The sequence below is a fragment of the Panulirus ornatus genome, chromosome 32 (genome assembly GCF_036320965.1).
Source record: "Panulirus ornatus isolate Po-2019 chromosome 32, ASM3632096v1, whole genome shotgun sequence".
NCBI lineage: Eukaryota > Metazoa > Arthropoda > Malacostraca > Decapoda > Palinuridae > Panulirus > Panulirus ornatus.
In genome coordinates, this window is record NC_092255.1 from 19,050,929 (window position 1) to 19,068,914 (window position 17,986).

General features: G+C 36.0%; 1 protein-coding gene across 1 annotated transcript; it reads left to right on the forward strand.

Annotated features, from left to right (window-relative positions):
* LOC139759113 (uncharacterized) lies at nucleotides 1–8,985 on the forward strand. The gene is made up of 5 exons (XM_071681075.1): nucleotides 1–229; nucleotides 2,062–2,236; nucleotides 2,806–2,933; nucleotides 4,612–4,692; nucleotides 6,313–8,985. Exons 1-5 carry the CDS (start codon nucleotides 101–103, stop codon nucleotides 6,394–6,396), a joined length of 597 nt encoding a protein of 198 aa, XP_071537176.1. The 5' UTR covers nucleotides 1–100; the 3' UTR covers nucleotides 6,397–8,985.
* The last annotated feature ends 9,001 nt before the right edge of the window (nucleotides 8,986–17,986 follow it).

Consider the following 17,986-nt stretch of genomic DNA (forward strand, 5'->3'; position numbering starts at 1 on the left):
ATGGCTCAGACCACCCCATCCACCCCCACACCCCAGACCTGACCAGGGTATAAACAAAGCCCAAGTGGTGCCTAAAATGATAAGAAGAGTAGCATTTTAAATGACCGGATTGACTGACATGTCCAGTCAGTTAAGTGGGAATGTGAAGGCCTATAGAAACGTTCAGGGGGAGCTTATTTACGTGGATCTACGACTGGAGCCATCTTCGTGTAACAGAAGAGCAGTTGAGGTCAGTATTATATGAGTCTAAAAAAAAACTCTTTAATTTTTTCTTAGGAGTGACTTGACTAATTATTTTGTGACGACCTGGGTAAACTGTTGACGAGGTGTGCTCAAGACCAGTGTATGATTTAGCAGTTTACGTCGGCAGTGTCATTTGGGTGACACAGTATCATGTCGTGATGAAAATTAGTTCATTATTTACTCTCCCCAACTTATTTGGGTGACACAGTATCATGTCGTGATGAAAATTAGTTCATTATTTACTCTCCCCAACTTACTTATGGCAGGTGAGTAGGTTTAACTGATGGTTCATCAGTTTAGCCCGCATCAGAATTGGCCCTGGGACATGGCTGCTTATCTCTCAGGTGGCTCATGGAGTTTGTTGGGAGTACAGAGACATCTGCAGTACATTATATTAATCAAACGATGATAATGGTTGTACATGTAGTTAAAATACGAGGTCTTTAAGTAATACAATTGTGAAACAGCAGTTTATGAAAACCTCACCTAACCTCTATAGTGGTTAGAATTTATCGTAACTTTTTTTTATCATAAATTTTTATGATCTATCTAAAATATACCAGACATGCTCATGAAAATGCTTCAGTGATGTAATGTTTTAATGTAAATAAATGGATGACAGCGCTTTCATAGTAATAGATGGATGTGATGTTGGTATGTTGCTACTCTTATTTTGTTTTGGAAGGTTTTTTTATATGATATAAGTGTGTTACTTACTTTTATATAATGTTATGTTGCCGATCTGGTTAGAGCACTAAGGCAAAATAATTAAGATAAGGATTATTATCAGAACTACCATACAAGGACTTAATAAAAAATTTTTAGATGATATTTACAGTATGCATTTGTCTAAGCTTAACAGTATACATCACCCGTATAGTACTCTCATTTAACCCCTTAACTCTTATGGATTTACGTTTACTTAGTAACTTATCTAGATGTAATTATATGCTTTAAGTTACATGCCTCTGTTTCAGGATTGCTCTTTTATTAGGAGAAGTAGCTATAGTTTCATCAGAATGAGAAAGCAAAGAAAAGATAGTAAGACAAAAATTGTTAGAGAAACTTTCGGGTAAAGACCAGAAATATAAGAGAGGTTCTCACATTTCCCTTAGTTATTTGCATTGATGAAATCTGAATTTAAGTTGGAGGAAGGATAGTTTTTCCAAGTTCATTCTGTTGGGTTCTTATCCCAGATGACTTCAGGATAGGAGTGTATGACCCATGCATTAAAGGAAGAAATGTCTTAGGGATAGAGAGGTTATAATGCCTCTATTCCTCTGCTCTGTACCTGGCAAAGACGATTATCACTGACAATCTTGGTAGAGGAGAAAGATGTATTAAGAGTATGAATTTCTGGATATTGTTCAATGACTTGGGTGAAACTGATATTTGACTGTCAGTAAACTTAAAGTGTGATAGATTTAAGATCAGTAAAAGGACATTAAAGAATTTTTAATTCAGTTATTATTATATCAAACTTTTGTGATATTCAAAAGAAAATTTTTTTTCAGATATGAATCAGGATAACAAAGATTTGCCTAACTCATATTATTTCTGTCTTGGACCCAAATGCAGTGATTAATTCATGAATTAATAGATGTAATGGTGATCATATGAACAAATGAAAAGAAGTGTTCATGTCTGCAAGTTGTTAACTATTTTGACTTATTTAAATGTAATCATTTTTGTGTATATTTTTTTACAATTATATCTGGGATAGTAACAATATTTTAATTAAAATCATTGCTAGATTTTATGCATTTATTGTCTTTCACCTATTTAGTGCAGCTAGAGATCTTATTTGCAAATATGTAGGTGTGCGTGAGTGGTGGACGCATTCAACTCTTGCCATGGTTGGGATATACAAGTATCTTGGCAGTGATTGCCTTTATCACGCAGCTTCATACGCTACACCTAGGATGGCTCTTCACAGCTGTCCTTATGCAACTTGCAACCCTTATATACAGAGTTCGTGGAAAAATTGTCTCAGGTTAGTATTAATGGATGTGAAAAAGTTAAGCAAGTACAATTAATATTACATTATAACAAGACAGTTTCTAAGGACTGAAGATTACAAACATATTTACAGTACCTCCTTTGTTCCAGGATTAGGGTATTCCTTTACAAATGCGCTGTCAGTCTTTTGCTTCAGATTCCTGTTTATTGGCATATTCAGAAACATTTAGATACTGTATAGTTTTCATTTATTCTTTCATTAACCTACTTCTTCACATATTCATCTTCACATCTCAGTGTTCCTCCTCTTATTTTCTTTGTCATCCCATACTTTCTTGACCTTTCCCTTCACAAAACTGTATCTCTTTCTAGGATCTTCATATGTCTTTGCTTTTATAACTTTGTATCCACACCATGAAAACTCATGTCAGGTGCATTCTCATTATTTTGCAAATATGTTTTGGTTGCTTGCTTGAAAGGGGATTGCTTTACTCCATCATTCAAATAACAACCAAATAGGAATAAGTGTTTGCAGTATATGATAGATAGACAAATTCTTTGAAAAATTTATTGATGGTTTGAAATTAACCCTTATTCTTACAGAGACGTTACTGGTCGTCGCAGGTCTTGGTGTGCAGATGACTGCAACTTTTTATTCAGGCAGACAGTACACTCGTTTCATACCTTGGGGTAATATAATTGATATAATCATTGCTGAAACTATATCCATGGTAAGTTGTACAAATATTGTTTTATTTTTGGAATTCAAGTGTAAAGGCATAAGGATTAAATTTCCAGAGGTTCCTGCATCCTAAGATTGCACTACTTTCCAGTAGCAGGGAAATGTGGACTCCTCCAGAGTGAGAAGTTTTTTTGACAAGACTGTAATCCTAATGATACAGCTCCTACAAAGGAATTTTTCACTCATGGATTAACCTCATGCAGGAGGAGTCCAGTAACACACAAAGATATATATTTGAGTGTGTTAAAAGGCTGTTGGATGATAGAGTCACAGATATAGGGTGTTTGGGTTGGGCGAGTTATGCAAAATGAGAGAGTCATGGTCTGTGATTTGGTGAAAAGAGAATAGATGATGAAAGCCTTGTATAAGATGAAGTGAGACAAAGTGGAAGGAATGCAGCTGAATTCCTCAAGAACTGTGTCATCAGTTGGTTAGTATTTTCATTGTATGTCTCAAGATGAAATGCTCAATGGAATACCTGTATAGTGCCACTGAATAAAAGCAAGAAGGGCAAAAGTGAATGCTTTGGTCAAATTACAGAGATATATGATTTATTGATGTACCCAGTGAGTTATATGGGAGGGTGGTAGCATGCACAGAGCAACTGACTGATAAAGAACAGTGAGGCATCAGGAGCAGTTGAGGATGTGTGGATCAAATGTTTGCTTTGAAGAATGTGTGAGAAATACTTTGCAAAACAAAAGATTTGTATGTGATAGGAATGATAGAGATGTTTTGTGGAAGTTATGAATAAGATTTTTAGCAGGAAAGCTTCTAGAAGCAGCGAGAAGTGTCCATCAAGAGAGTGAGGTGTGTGTGCAAGTAAAAAGAGAGGAGGGTGAGAGGTTCCAGATGAAGGTAGGTCTTTGGGAAGGGTGTGTGATGTCTCTGTGACTATTTTATCTGTTTATGGATGAAGTTATGAGGAGGGTAAATGTGAGGCTCTTGCAAAGAGGGGTGGAAGCATCTAGGAGTTGTCATTTGCTGTTTGCTGATGACACATCTCTGGTGTTAGACTCAGGTGAGAAGCTGCAGATATTGTTGTCTGGGTTTGGGAGAGCATGTAATAGTAGTGTGTGTGTGTGTGTGTTTAAAGATTCGCCAAGACTAAGCTTGGCATCAGCTCTTGTCAATGATAGTCTGTTCTCTGGTGTGCCATTAATAATACAGAGCAGTCCATGTATAACTGAAGTGTACCAAGCACATCAGTGGAATTGTGTGTTGTGTTACATGTGATGAATTGCTTCATCCCAAGTGATTTCAGTTCATGGTGTGTGATAACAGAAATTTGAGAGTAAATGACTCACGAAATGTTTTGAAATTCTTCTCTGTCCAAATAAGTTTGCTACTTTCTACTTTGTTTCCTCTGCATTTTTTAGTTTTCTGTATCTGTTTTTCCTTTTTTCCATACACATTCTAGGTAGTACATTCATTTAACAGCCGTTTAATTATATAAAAGTTGAACCAGCATGCATTATTTACTTACACATATTTTGAATGTTGCTGTAGGTCTTGAATCTTGAAGATATTGGATAACATGAAGTTGAATTGTGAAAGAAGTATGTATCTACATGTTGCACTATGTTTTATTTGTAGAAATGCCAATATTAATGAAATGAGTAACAGTAATTGCATGTGATAAGGTAACATAATGCTTCTTCCAACAGCAACGAGTTCTGTTTTACATGGCACTGCTTGTGAGAGCAGAAAATGCAATACAAGACCCAAAGCTAATTCCTCTTTTCTTGGTAAGTTATTGATTTTTTACTCATAAACAGCAGAAAAGATTATTTTTGATTCAATTTTTATACGGGGTTGCTTTGATTAGAAAAATATGTAGAATTTTGGTAAGCTAAGTGTAGATGCTTAGTATTTGTACATCACATTGAAAATTTACTCTCTCTAATGTTGTTGCACTGTAATTCCTCTTGTTTACATATCCTTTCAACTATTTTCTGTAACACACTCCTAGATTCTTTGGTAAGACATCATCCTAGAGAAACTAATGCCTTCTGAAGGTACTGGAAAAGATCATCTTAAGGTAACTAGTTGCTGTAACTACTTCCAAAGGAGAGACTACAAAAGTGAGAGACAGAGTGGATTCAGGGAAATGGCATGATAATTTATGTTGTCATTGAATAGCAAGTAAAGGACGGTTTCTTATGGTTCATCACTTATGCCACAGCTTTCAATAATTCTAGATGTAAAGGAATAAAAATCCTACATAGCTGGGATAAATTTAGGTCAGTATTCTTCCCCAAACACTGCTGTCATTTGACAGTTTGTTCCTCTGGGTGGGGATGATGGAATGTGCCATAGAGAAATCAGAAAGGCAGAATCAGTTCATTCATGATGAACTTGATATCCTGACGAGATTCACACATGATTTTCCTTTTCTGGTGGATTTTATGGTATCTTCATTTTTAGTGGACACAGTGATGAATAGATCATAATCATCATCAACACATCTCAGAAATCTAGCATTTCTGTTGACAAGGATAACATGCTTTCAGTGGTGCTGGGATGCAACATTTCTCAGATTTTTGCAATGGTAAGAAACCAGATGCTTGAAGCTATTCTAGTTGCTACTGATTGATCTTACAAGTCACATGTCTTAGGGTAAACTGCCATGGTTATTGTAAGAACAGTATAAACAAGATTTCCCAGGTTGGATGAACCAATTATTGTTTCAGTGTCAGCCCTCAGATATGACTGATTGGGCTAGCTAGACACATCACTGAATGGCCCATGTTTAAGGGTCCTGAGCATAAGGGGTGTGCAAGCACTGCATTTTGGCAATATGGTGGGAGCAGTAGATAGAGGTAGTAGGTAGGAGCATTAGGTAGAATTAGTCTCCAGGAACATTAAGTAGGAGCCTCAGCAAACACTACACTATACTTGCCCTCTGCAAGTGGCCTGTTAAAAGGTGAGGCACTAAAGGCTAAGAAGCAACACTAGAGTTCACTAGCTATGGAGACTCTATTGCAGTGGCCACCCTCTTGAGGGAGTTCCAGAATGGAACAGGCATCAGAGATATAGATAGGTAGATTGACCTATAATGTAGTTAAATCTTGGTTGAATTTTGAACATAAGACTTTAGCATGTTGCTCATCTTGTGTGCAGAACTTCTCACTGTTGTTCTTAATTTTCCCTCTGAGATGTTGATTTCAGTTTTGCATTGTAGTTTACTCTGGATTTTACTGTAATTAACATTAAAATGGAAATATGTAGAGTTAATGAGAAAATGTGAGGAACAGCTAATGAAGTGGACTCTTTGCTGGAGACAACATAAAGAGGTATACACAAAGAGGGTATGTGCAAATATGAGTTGTTTATATTGCTAGTCTCAAATACCATTACTTTTGCAGAACACTTGGCCACGATTAGCCTGCCTGCAACACATCTACAGTTCTTGTCAAGAAGTTCTTTCTCCTGACTTTAAGATGAAATGATTAATGGTGCATTAATTCATTCTATGATTGTATAAAGGTGAAGTTATTCTCATGAGTAATAAATGTGAATATTAAGTCCTATATTAGGGCAGTCACTAGTATTAGAAGATATTTACAGAGCCATCATGGTGTTAAAAGTTTAGTCATAAAGGAGGAGGTAACCTGTCTTCCTTATCTAGGATGGAGGAATTTGGTATGAGAAATAATGTTTTCAAAATGGAACAGTATCTTGTTCATTTGAAAGCAGAAGTTCCATCAGTTTGGCTTAAATGGTTTCAGGGATGTCTTATTTTATAGAATTTTTAATATATTTTTTTAGAGAATTAAGGGTTTATAGATATCACTTCAAAATTCTAAGGTAACAATTCTACTTTGGGGAATTTGAGCCTTTCTTCCCTTTGCCTGCTTCTGTGTTCCATATCTCCATACATGAGAAATGGAAAGTGTTAATGATAAGAAATTCATATCTTGTGTTTGAATCATTTTATTTTCATTTACTCATCCATATTGATTATAGTAAAAAAGTGAGTGAAATTGACAAATAAATGAAACAAATTGCTCATCTTTGGTGACTAGCCAGCAAGGACTTAAGTAATCCTCTGATATTAGGTGTTGTATTTTGTAACTGTACATTTGCATGGTAAATTGAACTAGTGTCAGAATTTTAAGGAAATGTAGTATAGTGTTTTCAAGATATACTCACAAAATTTTATAAATTTTAGCATTATAAATTACCCATAGTATTCTCTAGTTTAGAATGATCCAGGATATCATGCTGAGTTGTCTTTTGTTATTTAGGCTATAGTATATAGCTGCCATGGAGAAAATACTTCCAAGTTTCAGTTATGTACTAATAAGCATACTCTTTGAAAATTTACTACAACTAGTTTATTCATATTTAATTTTACTGCATACATATACAGCAGACACTTACTTAAATGACATTCAGTTAATCTCCCAACTGTTTATGTCGCTATTACTAACTGTGATTTTGTAAATTCATTTTCCAACCTTGCCTTCCCATCTTGCTGCATTTTGAAAGATCCTACCACCCACAAGTTCTGAAGAAGACTCACTGTAAATTTTATTGTTGTGTAATGAGTACAGTACAAGTTAAACATTTTACAATAATATTCTTGTTGTTTTGGATAATCATAATTTGATATAATTTGTACATGAATATCAAAGTACTACTGTATTCAGTTATGCAGGATTTAACTGCTGCTGCATAAAGTAAAAGTCTGGTAGTGGTGTTTTGCAGCTGTGTTGACAGGAGTCAGGCAGCTTGTTACATGTCAACAGCTAATGGCATGAGGGTAAGGCTGGGATGATAACAGCAGGCAGGATTTTCACCCAGCTGCTGTACAGATTGCTTCTGAGCTCTGCTTCGGAGTTCTGCCAAGTGCCTCTGAAAACCGAGATACTTGCTAAACACTTAAATGTGTTGTATTCTATTGGTAACATCTTTTCATTTCAAAGATAAATACAGTAATAAACATCCACCAAATATGTTCCCCACAAGCAAATTTCTTTTTATAAATCAGAGACATTGAGAGGGGAGCAGTTGAGGTACATTTACTGGCTATTCATGAACACTATGCTTTGGTTCCTGTATGACTGTTGTTTTATTAGTTAGATGCATTACACATGACTGCTAGAGAATGGATTACCTTTCTTGGTCTGATCCTGGTGCTACCTCACTAATGCAGGAAAAGGCAATCAGTTTTGAGAAAAAATCATTTCATCAAACCTTTAATATTTTTAGTATGCAGTGTAAGTAATGTAGCAGGAATTGCCATTAGTGAAAATTCACCTTCAGTGAAGGTGTATCAGCAGGATCTGCAGGATCCTTTAGAGAAGGGATCCTTAGGGTTCTATGACAATGATAGTACTGCAGCATAATGAAGCTGTGGCATGTGTGCCTCTAGTTTGTTTTGAATTGTTTAGCCTGTTGTCAGTTGTTACATTGTACATTTATCTGTCAAAAATATAGTAAGAGAAAACATTTTAAAGATGTTTACCTGTTACACATGTAGCATGAGAAGGCTACATCGGGAATTTATTTTTAGGCAAGTACAGAATATGAAGTACAGTACAACATACAGGCATAGTTACTGCACCCACAACTATCTATTACTAGTACAGTATTGCAGCAATATTATATACTGATATGATATTGCACACAGCACAGTAATGTAAATACTGCAGTAAGATAATTGTACTGTACTGTAAACTGCGTTGTTATGGGGGTAGAAAGGGGAGCAATAAAACAGGTAGCCAGACAAGGATATTGACTTATTAACTAGGATGGAGAGGTACCCCATTATCTAATTGCTGATTTGTTTTCAAGTTTGTGGGCTTTTTCATAAGAATGGTTAAATGAGTGTCTTCTGTATGTATTTCATACTCTAAAGCTTTCTGCCAAATTCTCTTTTACTAGCAAATTGATTATCAGTACTGAAAAAGTGTAGATTATTGTATTTCAAGTAGAAATCTATAAAAATATTTTAGTGCAGTTGATCATATTTACATTATCTGTTGTTCTTTCTATTGACGAGTAAAACATTTTACATGAGCAGATGTAATTGATTTTAAGTTTTAATGCATCATTTTTGCATGTGTTCCATAATCACTTGGTATTTTATGGGTTCTATCGACTGTTAAAACATTTTGCACGAGCAGATGTAATTGATTTTAAGTTTTAATGCATCATTTTTACATATGTGTTCCGTAATCACTTGATAGTTTATAGGTGGTTGAAGAGATTTCATACTGTGATATAGGAAAGTATTGTCTAAATTAAGAAAGCCTGAACCACCAATAGCTTAGATTTATAGAACTCTGCTTTACCTTGAATATTTGATCATGATGGTACATATGTGGAGAAACATTTTATGTTTTAACTTATATATAGTTTTTGCTCATATAAATACATAGTATATTGGATTATAATGTTACTTATGTACCAACATGTTAAAGTCAATATTCGGTGATATATGTTAAAAGAATTTATTATATACAGGTGCTAGATTTAAGTTTATACCATCAATAGATATTTGAAAAAAAATCTTTCTGAAAATCTCTCGTGTGAAGAGAGATATTATTATCTTTCAAGTTATTGACTTCTCTACTGACCTTCCACCCACAACTTGGTTGGGTGATCATTGCTTTTTTATGCTAGTATACCATTTGTTGGACTTTGTGATAATATTGGATAAAGGTAGGATCGTTTAAGCTGACATGTAAGTTCATCTTCACACTTCCTTGTGATGTAATGCTGTGTTCATACAAACATCTTAATGAGTGGATACATGACTGCATGTATTTGTAATTCTTTGCTGAACATTTTACTGAACATTTACATGCTTTTCACTGCCAGTTTTAATACATGCCCACCAGAAACATCCTTACTTCATCTACTGCCAAAGAAAGTGGAGCCTAATGGTGCAGATAATGGGTAAATATGATGAATTTACCATGTTTTAGGGAATAATTTCAAGTTCAAAAGTCTAAGGCCAGTGTAAACACGGGTAACAACCCCTGTTGACTACATTTTATTTTTAATGTTTAGGCACATTGTACAAGAGACTTTAATTTAAGAGTGAACTCACAAACATAACTAGTAATTAATTGCAGGAAGGAAGTTGCTTCAAGTAAAACTAGTCGAAATGAAGTTTTTATGCACATGCAAATCAGCTTCATGGCTTTATGATTTCTAAAAGACTGATTTGATTGCAAGTAGAAAAAATTAAGAAATTGCTTTAGCATGTGGTGAATTTATGTGATCATTCAATGTGCTTTTCTCAGCTTTGTAAAAACAAAAACAAAAAAAGAATTGCCCTTTCAGTCTCCAAACCTTATTATCATAGCATTTCATGCTTTCTTGTGATAACTTTATTTTCATCCACATACCCTTTTAATCTGTTTTTCCACTACAGTGCTGATTGCTCCCTGGTAACAGTACAAGATGTGGATGTTGCCCTCCTGGAAATATACCTTCTTTTGTTAATACCACAGTGTCTCGTTTGTTAGAGTACTAATCTGCTGATCATAACTGCTTTTGCCTTCTTTGGAAGCTGCATCCTAGTTAAACCAGTCTAATTTGGGATCAAAGGTAGTTAGATGTAATACCAGCCATGTTGCTCCCAGTTGTGCCATAGGTTATTATTCTCTAGCCATCCCACCTGATTGCCAGTCAACTAAAAAGGCAACTTTGAATAGAAATGATATCAATAGACAGCAGATATATGTAGTTTTTTGTTTGTCTTTGCCTTATTATCCCACTTATATCTGATATCCTCAGAACTGTTAACTGTTTCTTAGTCATCCCATATCCCAAATGCATTGTGTTGCTCAGTTGTATATGAAAGGCTTTAAAAAATAGGCACAGAGTACCTTGAGTCTTGATACACTGATTTTTCATTGTAGTTGATTTACCATTCCCCAGCTTATGGTAATTTTCTTTAAGTTAAAGTAGATAATATGACCACATTGGAATTGCTTTAAACTGTATCTCTCTTTGACCAGCCTTGAAACAAAAATATTTCCTAAGCCTTTTGGCATCTTGTGGCCTGTGCTGAATGAACATTAACATTAGTCTTTTGGTAGGACTTGTTTGACCGAGTTAGTTTGGATGGTTTTGTTTATATGAATTTCTTCAAGATGAAAAGGTCAAGAATCATGCAGAAAGTACCCAGATACAATATAAGCCTGTTTCTGAACTGTCTTTACCTGACAATTTTATGTCAAAAAATTTTAGTTTTCCCCTGACAAGAAATTTATTATCTTTTATTCCCCGAAAAGAATTCTCAAATTTAACCTTATTTTCTAAACCCAAAAATGATGGCCCACTTCATTTGATGTTTTCTTAAAGAATTATTCTTTTTAGATATCCTCTTGATTAAAGGTAGCATTAGAAGCCTATAGTGATATATTCTGTTGTCCAGCTGACTTTAAAAATTCTGCCCTTTTAGTACCCAAATAGTCATTGTTGTAGATGCGAGTCCATCTACTTCTTAGTAAGGGCTGTATACACTCTGACCTTGCAGAAAATACATAGATTTTTTTGATAATCCAAGTGATGGAGAGGAACACCTATCATCATATGTATCAGTTGGTAAGGAAAGTGAAGAATAACAAATGAAGTGTCAAGAAATAAGTGACAGTGATTTTAGCAGGACCAAGGAGGAGGCCAGCACGGGACCATATCACCCATGTCCCCACTACTTTCACACTTGGCGTTTGTGTGGTCACATGGAACAGACAATGTAACAATGATACTTCATTTTCATGAATGTAGTATTGGGTTGATGGAGGACTTTGGTAATAGGTATGGTATAGAGCTAGAATGTTTCCTGGTATATTTTGACTGTAAAGTAACATTTCTAGAGTAGTGCAATGTGTGCAAACCATTATATTTCTGCTTACCAACACTTATTTGATAACATTGTTAATAAATTAATGAAAACAGTCAAATAGGACTTCCAAATCCTCTCATGGTAGTCGAAAGATCATCACATTTGTTTTGACCCCACCCCTTTCTAACCTTTATTTTTTGAGTGCATGGTGTAATAATTCTAAATATATTCAAGGTATTCTCCACCAGTGCTTTATTTGCAAGTAATGAATAGAGTATGATGCCAAGTATAAGTCAAAAACAGAAACAAGACTTCCATTTCCTCACATCAGCACTCCACCAAGTTAACACAGTAGTTATATTACTTTTTTGTATAATTAGTTTTACATTTGCGTGGAAATTTATAAGTTCATAAAGGATTCTTTTGTCACATGGTGATGGTATTTTTGAACCTATCTCATTGTTTAAGGGCTGAGGCCCTTCTTGTGAATACCTCCAGGAAGTTCATTATTCCCTTGGTATGAGTATCTTTGTAGCCACTTGAAAAAGGTAAATTTTGTGTCTGCTTCCATAGTAGATGAGAGGACCTGCTCATTCGAGCTAGACAAGTATTTCCATCTTATAACCTTTTCAGGGAGAGATGTAAACAACTCAGGAAGACAGAAAAATAGATCTTGTTTAGATTGTGAGCTAGTTTTTCTCAGTGTTTTACTATATGTCTTTTTCAGGTCTTGCTTGAAATTTGCTTAGTCAGTTTACTGAAGATTATAGCATTCAATCCATGTTTGACATGAGTCTAAATAAGGCTGTTGTTGCCAACATTGTCACTTCTGCTCCATTTGGGGAGAACAGTTTACTTCCCTCCATCAGATACTGGGTTCTGTGAGATAAACATGCTGAAAACCAGGAGTTGATTGGTCACCATTCTGTGGAAAAGTTTCCATTAAGGTCAGAAGGATCTGGACTCCAAGACATAAGGTCCAGTCATAGATGTGAAGCTTGAAATTTGGCTTAGACCACCTCCCTTTGTGATTGTGAAAGCAATTATCAGAAACACTCATCACAAATTCCTTCATTTGGATAGGTTCCATTCAGCTAAATGATCATTTACTTTGATAGATTTGCTTGCAAGCTTGTCTATCATTGTCTACCTGTTTTATTAAGGACTTAAGCTCAGATAAATATGACATTTGAAATCGAGGCATTATTTAGTTATGGAGATCTGACCTGCAAACCTCACAGTTATATGGATTTAGATTAACCCTGATGTAGTGCAAGGATAGTGTACGCACATTGGGGATGCAAGTCTTCCATCCTGTAAATCTGTCACTCGTACAGGTTTTGGATGTAACCCTAAGAAGAAGCAGAAGATGGTTCATCCTTGCTGGATAATGAAGACTTAAGTAAGAAAGCTTCAGCATGGAAATAGACACAAATACCTCTTGACATATACACATGATGGTTCTGAAGCTTAGACCCAGAGGAGTAATTACAGCCCCAGTTTCCTTCCACCTGGATTGGATCAAGACCTTGATTTAAGGAAAAGCTTCTCTTGACTTTCTTGGGAATGAGGCTGGTGAATAGATGTTAGTAGAAAAAAGTGATGGAAAGTAAAATCCAAGTTTTGACAGGAAAAACAAAATTACTTGGAAGTTAAACCTTGAAGAAACATATGCTATGTGGGAATGATCTGAAGCATAGTGCATGTGATTCATGAGTCTTGTAGCTTTCCTGCTCATCACTACGCCAGTCTCACTGCTTAGTGGAGAAGGACTGATCTAACATTAACTCAATAGCCCTAATGGTGCATAACACTTTTGTACTAATATTCCAAAACTTGTAGGGGAAAAATTTCAAATACAATGGGGACACTTGAGCAAGAGGAAGAAAACATGGAACCCAAAACAAAAGCTTAAATGACAGTGATGGTGTACAAGCTCCACAGTAAATAACTTACATTGAGCGTTAAACTTCTGCAGAAGTACTACAAAAACTCATGAAATGTAAAGGGAAAAGATAAATCATGTAAAGATGCAGTCCAGGGAATGGATTTTTATCCACAATACAAAGAAAAAACTATGGTGAACATGTGTGCCTTTTTTTTTCTTTTTTTTTTTACAAGTGATGAAATAGAATCGTGTGCCTGAAGCTTGGCAGGATTGAGTTAGAGGGAGGATTGCCATATGGCAAACCAACATAGAAGCCTATACTCTGATAAAAGGAGGTTATATCCCTAGAAGGAGGCCCGATGGGCTCATGTTGTATGTGTTGGACTCTCATATTCAATGCTTATGGAGTGATCAATGCTAAGGTAGACAGCAGTTTAATTTTATTATAAGATATGCCAAATATTTTAGCTGTGCATGTTTGGTATACCACAATCACATTTTCCAATTGCTGTCTACTTATGACTAAAATACTTGGTTATAATTTATAATCACATTGGCATTGTTATTTTAGATGTACACCTAATTGTTCCCTACACTGTGAAAATATGATAGCTTTGGAGCTAAGCTATAGCAGCTGTGGAAAATTGTTGATGTGATTCACATTCTTCCTCCAACATAAATGGAAGTTTTTTGGATGTGTATAACAGATGTCTGCCTTATACCTTAAATTCTGTGGATTTCTTGCATATGATATGCTTCTATTTTTTCAAAATTTCCAAAAGCTATGAATTCAAGAGTAGAGAGTTCATTTCATGTGACATGTTGTTAGCAAAGGAGTAACTTCTTACAACTGGTTTTGTTAATCATAAGATCTCTATTGTGGAAATAGGTTGTGGTGTTATCGGGCTCCACCTATTTTAGGTTACACCATGTGTGAAAAGTCACTTTGGAAAGGCTGTATCATTGTTTGTTGACAAGTACAGTTTAAAGGGTGGGCCATTTTGATAACTTTCTTTCCTTACATCTCAAAGCTCTCTCATGTCTTTCCCAATAACTGTGACCTGGCTTATTTTAAAAGACATGTTTTCACTTTCTCCAAAAGTCATAAATACTTTCCCTTGTCTCTTCTTTTTCATAATCTCCTCTGTATTTCAATTAAGGCCCAGCCGTGATGTTGACTTTTGTCCGTGACTGGAGCCTCCAACATAAAAAAGAGATCTCTTTGAAGGAGTCCATCCTGTCCCTGCTACCAAGTGTAGTGCAGCCTTTGGATGCAGGGACCCCTGGAATAGGGATCCTAGGGTAAAACCAGGACCCTTTCAGAAAGAGGTCCTAGAGTAATTTTAAGTAAATACCCAGAAATTTCAGTGTATTGCCTATGTATATGGTGAATTCACAAAGAATTATACTCTATTGATAAAGCTTTAATTATTGGCACAGAACAGGGTGTTATTTATTTAAGGAAGCATTATGTTCTTAAAGTATAGTGTATAAAGGATGATATGTTCAGAAAACATTCTTTAATTGCAGGAAGGTATCAACTACAATTATTCTTTTGCAAAGAGGTGAAATTTGTCCTTTTGATTTGGGGAAAGTAAGATAATTTACACTGATTACAGTATAACACTTGTTACATGTTTTCATAAATATGTATGTAATTTTCTTATTTACAAAATTCAAACATTATGTTAAAATGACATAAAAGTGGATACAAAATACAAAGCTTTCCATGTGAACCTAGTGCATCAGTTACATGAAAAATAGTCATATATTTTACTTCATAGGAACATCCTTATTTCTTCAAGTTGATAATGCAAGTAGAAGGTAGTTACAGTTAGGACAATAATCAAGAGTAGGGAAAAATGATTTTTTTTTTGTATGTGTGAAACTGAATATTTGAATGCTGTATTATTATTTGCGATGAAAGCAGTTTTATTCTACCTTTAGTAGGGCCATTGATTTGTATGATGTTTGTATTGGCAACATGTTAAATTCTCATCTTTGTCTGGTATATATTTTTGATGATTACAAAGTCAAAAGTATAAGCTTAACTACTGCATTGAGAAAGTGCATCGTCAGTTTGTATAATACTTCATTTGTAAAGTGGCAAATTATAAAAGAATTATCATTAAAAACTTTTCAGTACCATGGAGCATCATTAACAAACATTATCCCAAATAGTTTTCATATTTAGATTTACTACAACTTCAGTATGTTAAAGCAAATACAGTACCCTAAATTAATTTCATACCAGTCCAGTATTGATGGGAGTTAATAAGCAGAGACAAGCAGCAATGAGTGTTAAAAGGAACATTTGCTAAGGTCACCCAGCTTGAAAATTACTCCCTTGCTATTCGCTAATGAAAACAGGTTTCCTCTTTTGCCCATATAATTGTTCACCTGGAAATAAGGATGAAAGAATACTATCCACATATCTCCTGCATGTTATAAAAGAGTTTAAAATGGGCAGGAGTAGGGAGCTAGAAATCTTCCTTTCCTGTATTATTTCTCTTTAAATGTCAGAACAAAGGAGATTTTCCTTGAAGGCTACATAGAGGAGCAAACGCTTGTGTAAGAGTGGAATGAGAGTTGAGTGAAAGTTTTGGGTAATATGGGTGTGAGGCAGGGCTGCATTATGTCTTTACGACTTTTTAACATACATACATGGGAAGGAGACCTGTGTGGGGAAGTACCAGGAGAGACTGTGTACAGAATGGAAAAAGGTGAGAACAATGGAAGTAAGGGGAGTCGGGGAGGAATGGGATGTATTTAGGGAATCAGTGATGGATTGCGCAAAAGATGCTTGTGGCATGAGAAGAGTGGGAGGTGGGCTGTTTAGAAAGGGTAGTGAGTGGTGGGATGAAGAAGTAAGAGTATTAGTGAAAGAGAAGAGAGAGGCATTTGGACGATTTTTGCAGGGAAAAATGCAATTGAGTGGGAGAAGTATAAAAGAAAGAGACAGGAGGTCAAGAGAAAGGTGCAAGAGGTGAAAAAAAGGGCAAATGAGAGTTGGGGTGAGAGACTATCAGTAAATTTTAGGGAGAATAAAAAGATGTTCTGGAAGGAGGTAAATAGGGTGCGTAAGACAAGGGAGCAAATGGGAACTTCAGTGAAGGGCGTAAATGGGGAGGTGATAACAAGTAGCGGTGATGTGAGAAGGAGATGGAATGAGTATTTTGAAGGTTTGTTGAATGTGTCTGATGACAGAGTGGCAGATATAGGGTGTTTTGGTCGAGGTGGTGTGCAAAGTGAGAGGGTTAGGGAAAAGGATTTGATAAACAGAGAAGAGGTAGTAAAAGCTTTGCGGAAGATGAAAGCCGGCAAGGCAGCAGGTTTGGATGGTATTGCAGTGGAATTTATTAAGAAAGGGGGTGACTGTATTGTTGACTGGTTGGTAAGGTTATTTAATGTATGTATGACTCATGGTGAGGTGCCTGAGGATTGGCGGAATGCGTGCATAGTGCCATTGTACAAAGGCAAAGGGGATAAGAGTGAGTGCTCAAATTACAGAGGTATAAGTTTGTTGAGTATTCCTGGTAAATTATATGGGAGGGTATTGATTGAGAGGGTGAAGGCATGTACAGAGCATCAGATTGGGGAAGAGCAGTGCGGTTTCAGAAGTGGTAGAGGATGTGTGGATCAGGTGTTTGCTTTGAAGAATGTATGTGAGAAATACTTAGAAAAGCAAATGGATTTGTATGTAGCATTTATGGATCTGGAGAAGGCATATGATAGAGTTGATAGAGATGCTCTGTGGAAGGTATTAAGAATATATGGTGTGGGAGGCAAGTTGTTAGAAGCAGTGAAAAGTTTTTATCGAGGATGTAAGGCATGTGTACGTGTAGGAAGAGAGGAAAGTGATTGGTTCTCAGTGAATGTAGGTTTGCGGCAGGGGTGTGTGATGTCTCCATGGTTGTTTAATTTGTTTATGGATGGGGTTGTAAAGGAGGTGAATGCAAGAGTCCTGGAAAGAGGGGCAAGTATGAAGTCTGTTGGGGATGAGAGAGCTTGGGAAGTGAGTCAATTGTTGTTCGCTGATGATACAGCGCTGGTGGCTGATTCATGTGAGAAACTGCAGAAGCTGGTGACTGAGTTTGGTAAAGTGTGTGGAAGAAGAAAGTTGAGAGTAAATGTGAATAAGAGCAAGGTTATTAGGTACAGTAGGGGTGAGGGTCAAGTCAATTGGGAGGTGAGTTTGAATGGAGAAAAACTGGAGGAAGTGAAGTGTTTTAGATATCTGGGAGTGGATCTGTCAGCGGATGGAACCATGGAAGCGGAAGTGGATCATAGGGTGGGGGAGGGGGCGAAAATTTTGGGAGCCTTGAAAAATGTGTGGAAGTCGAGA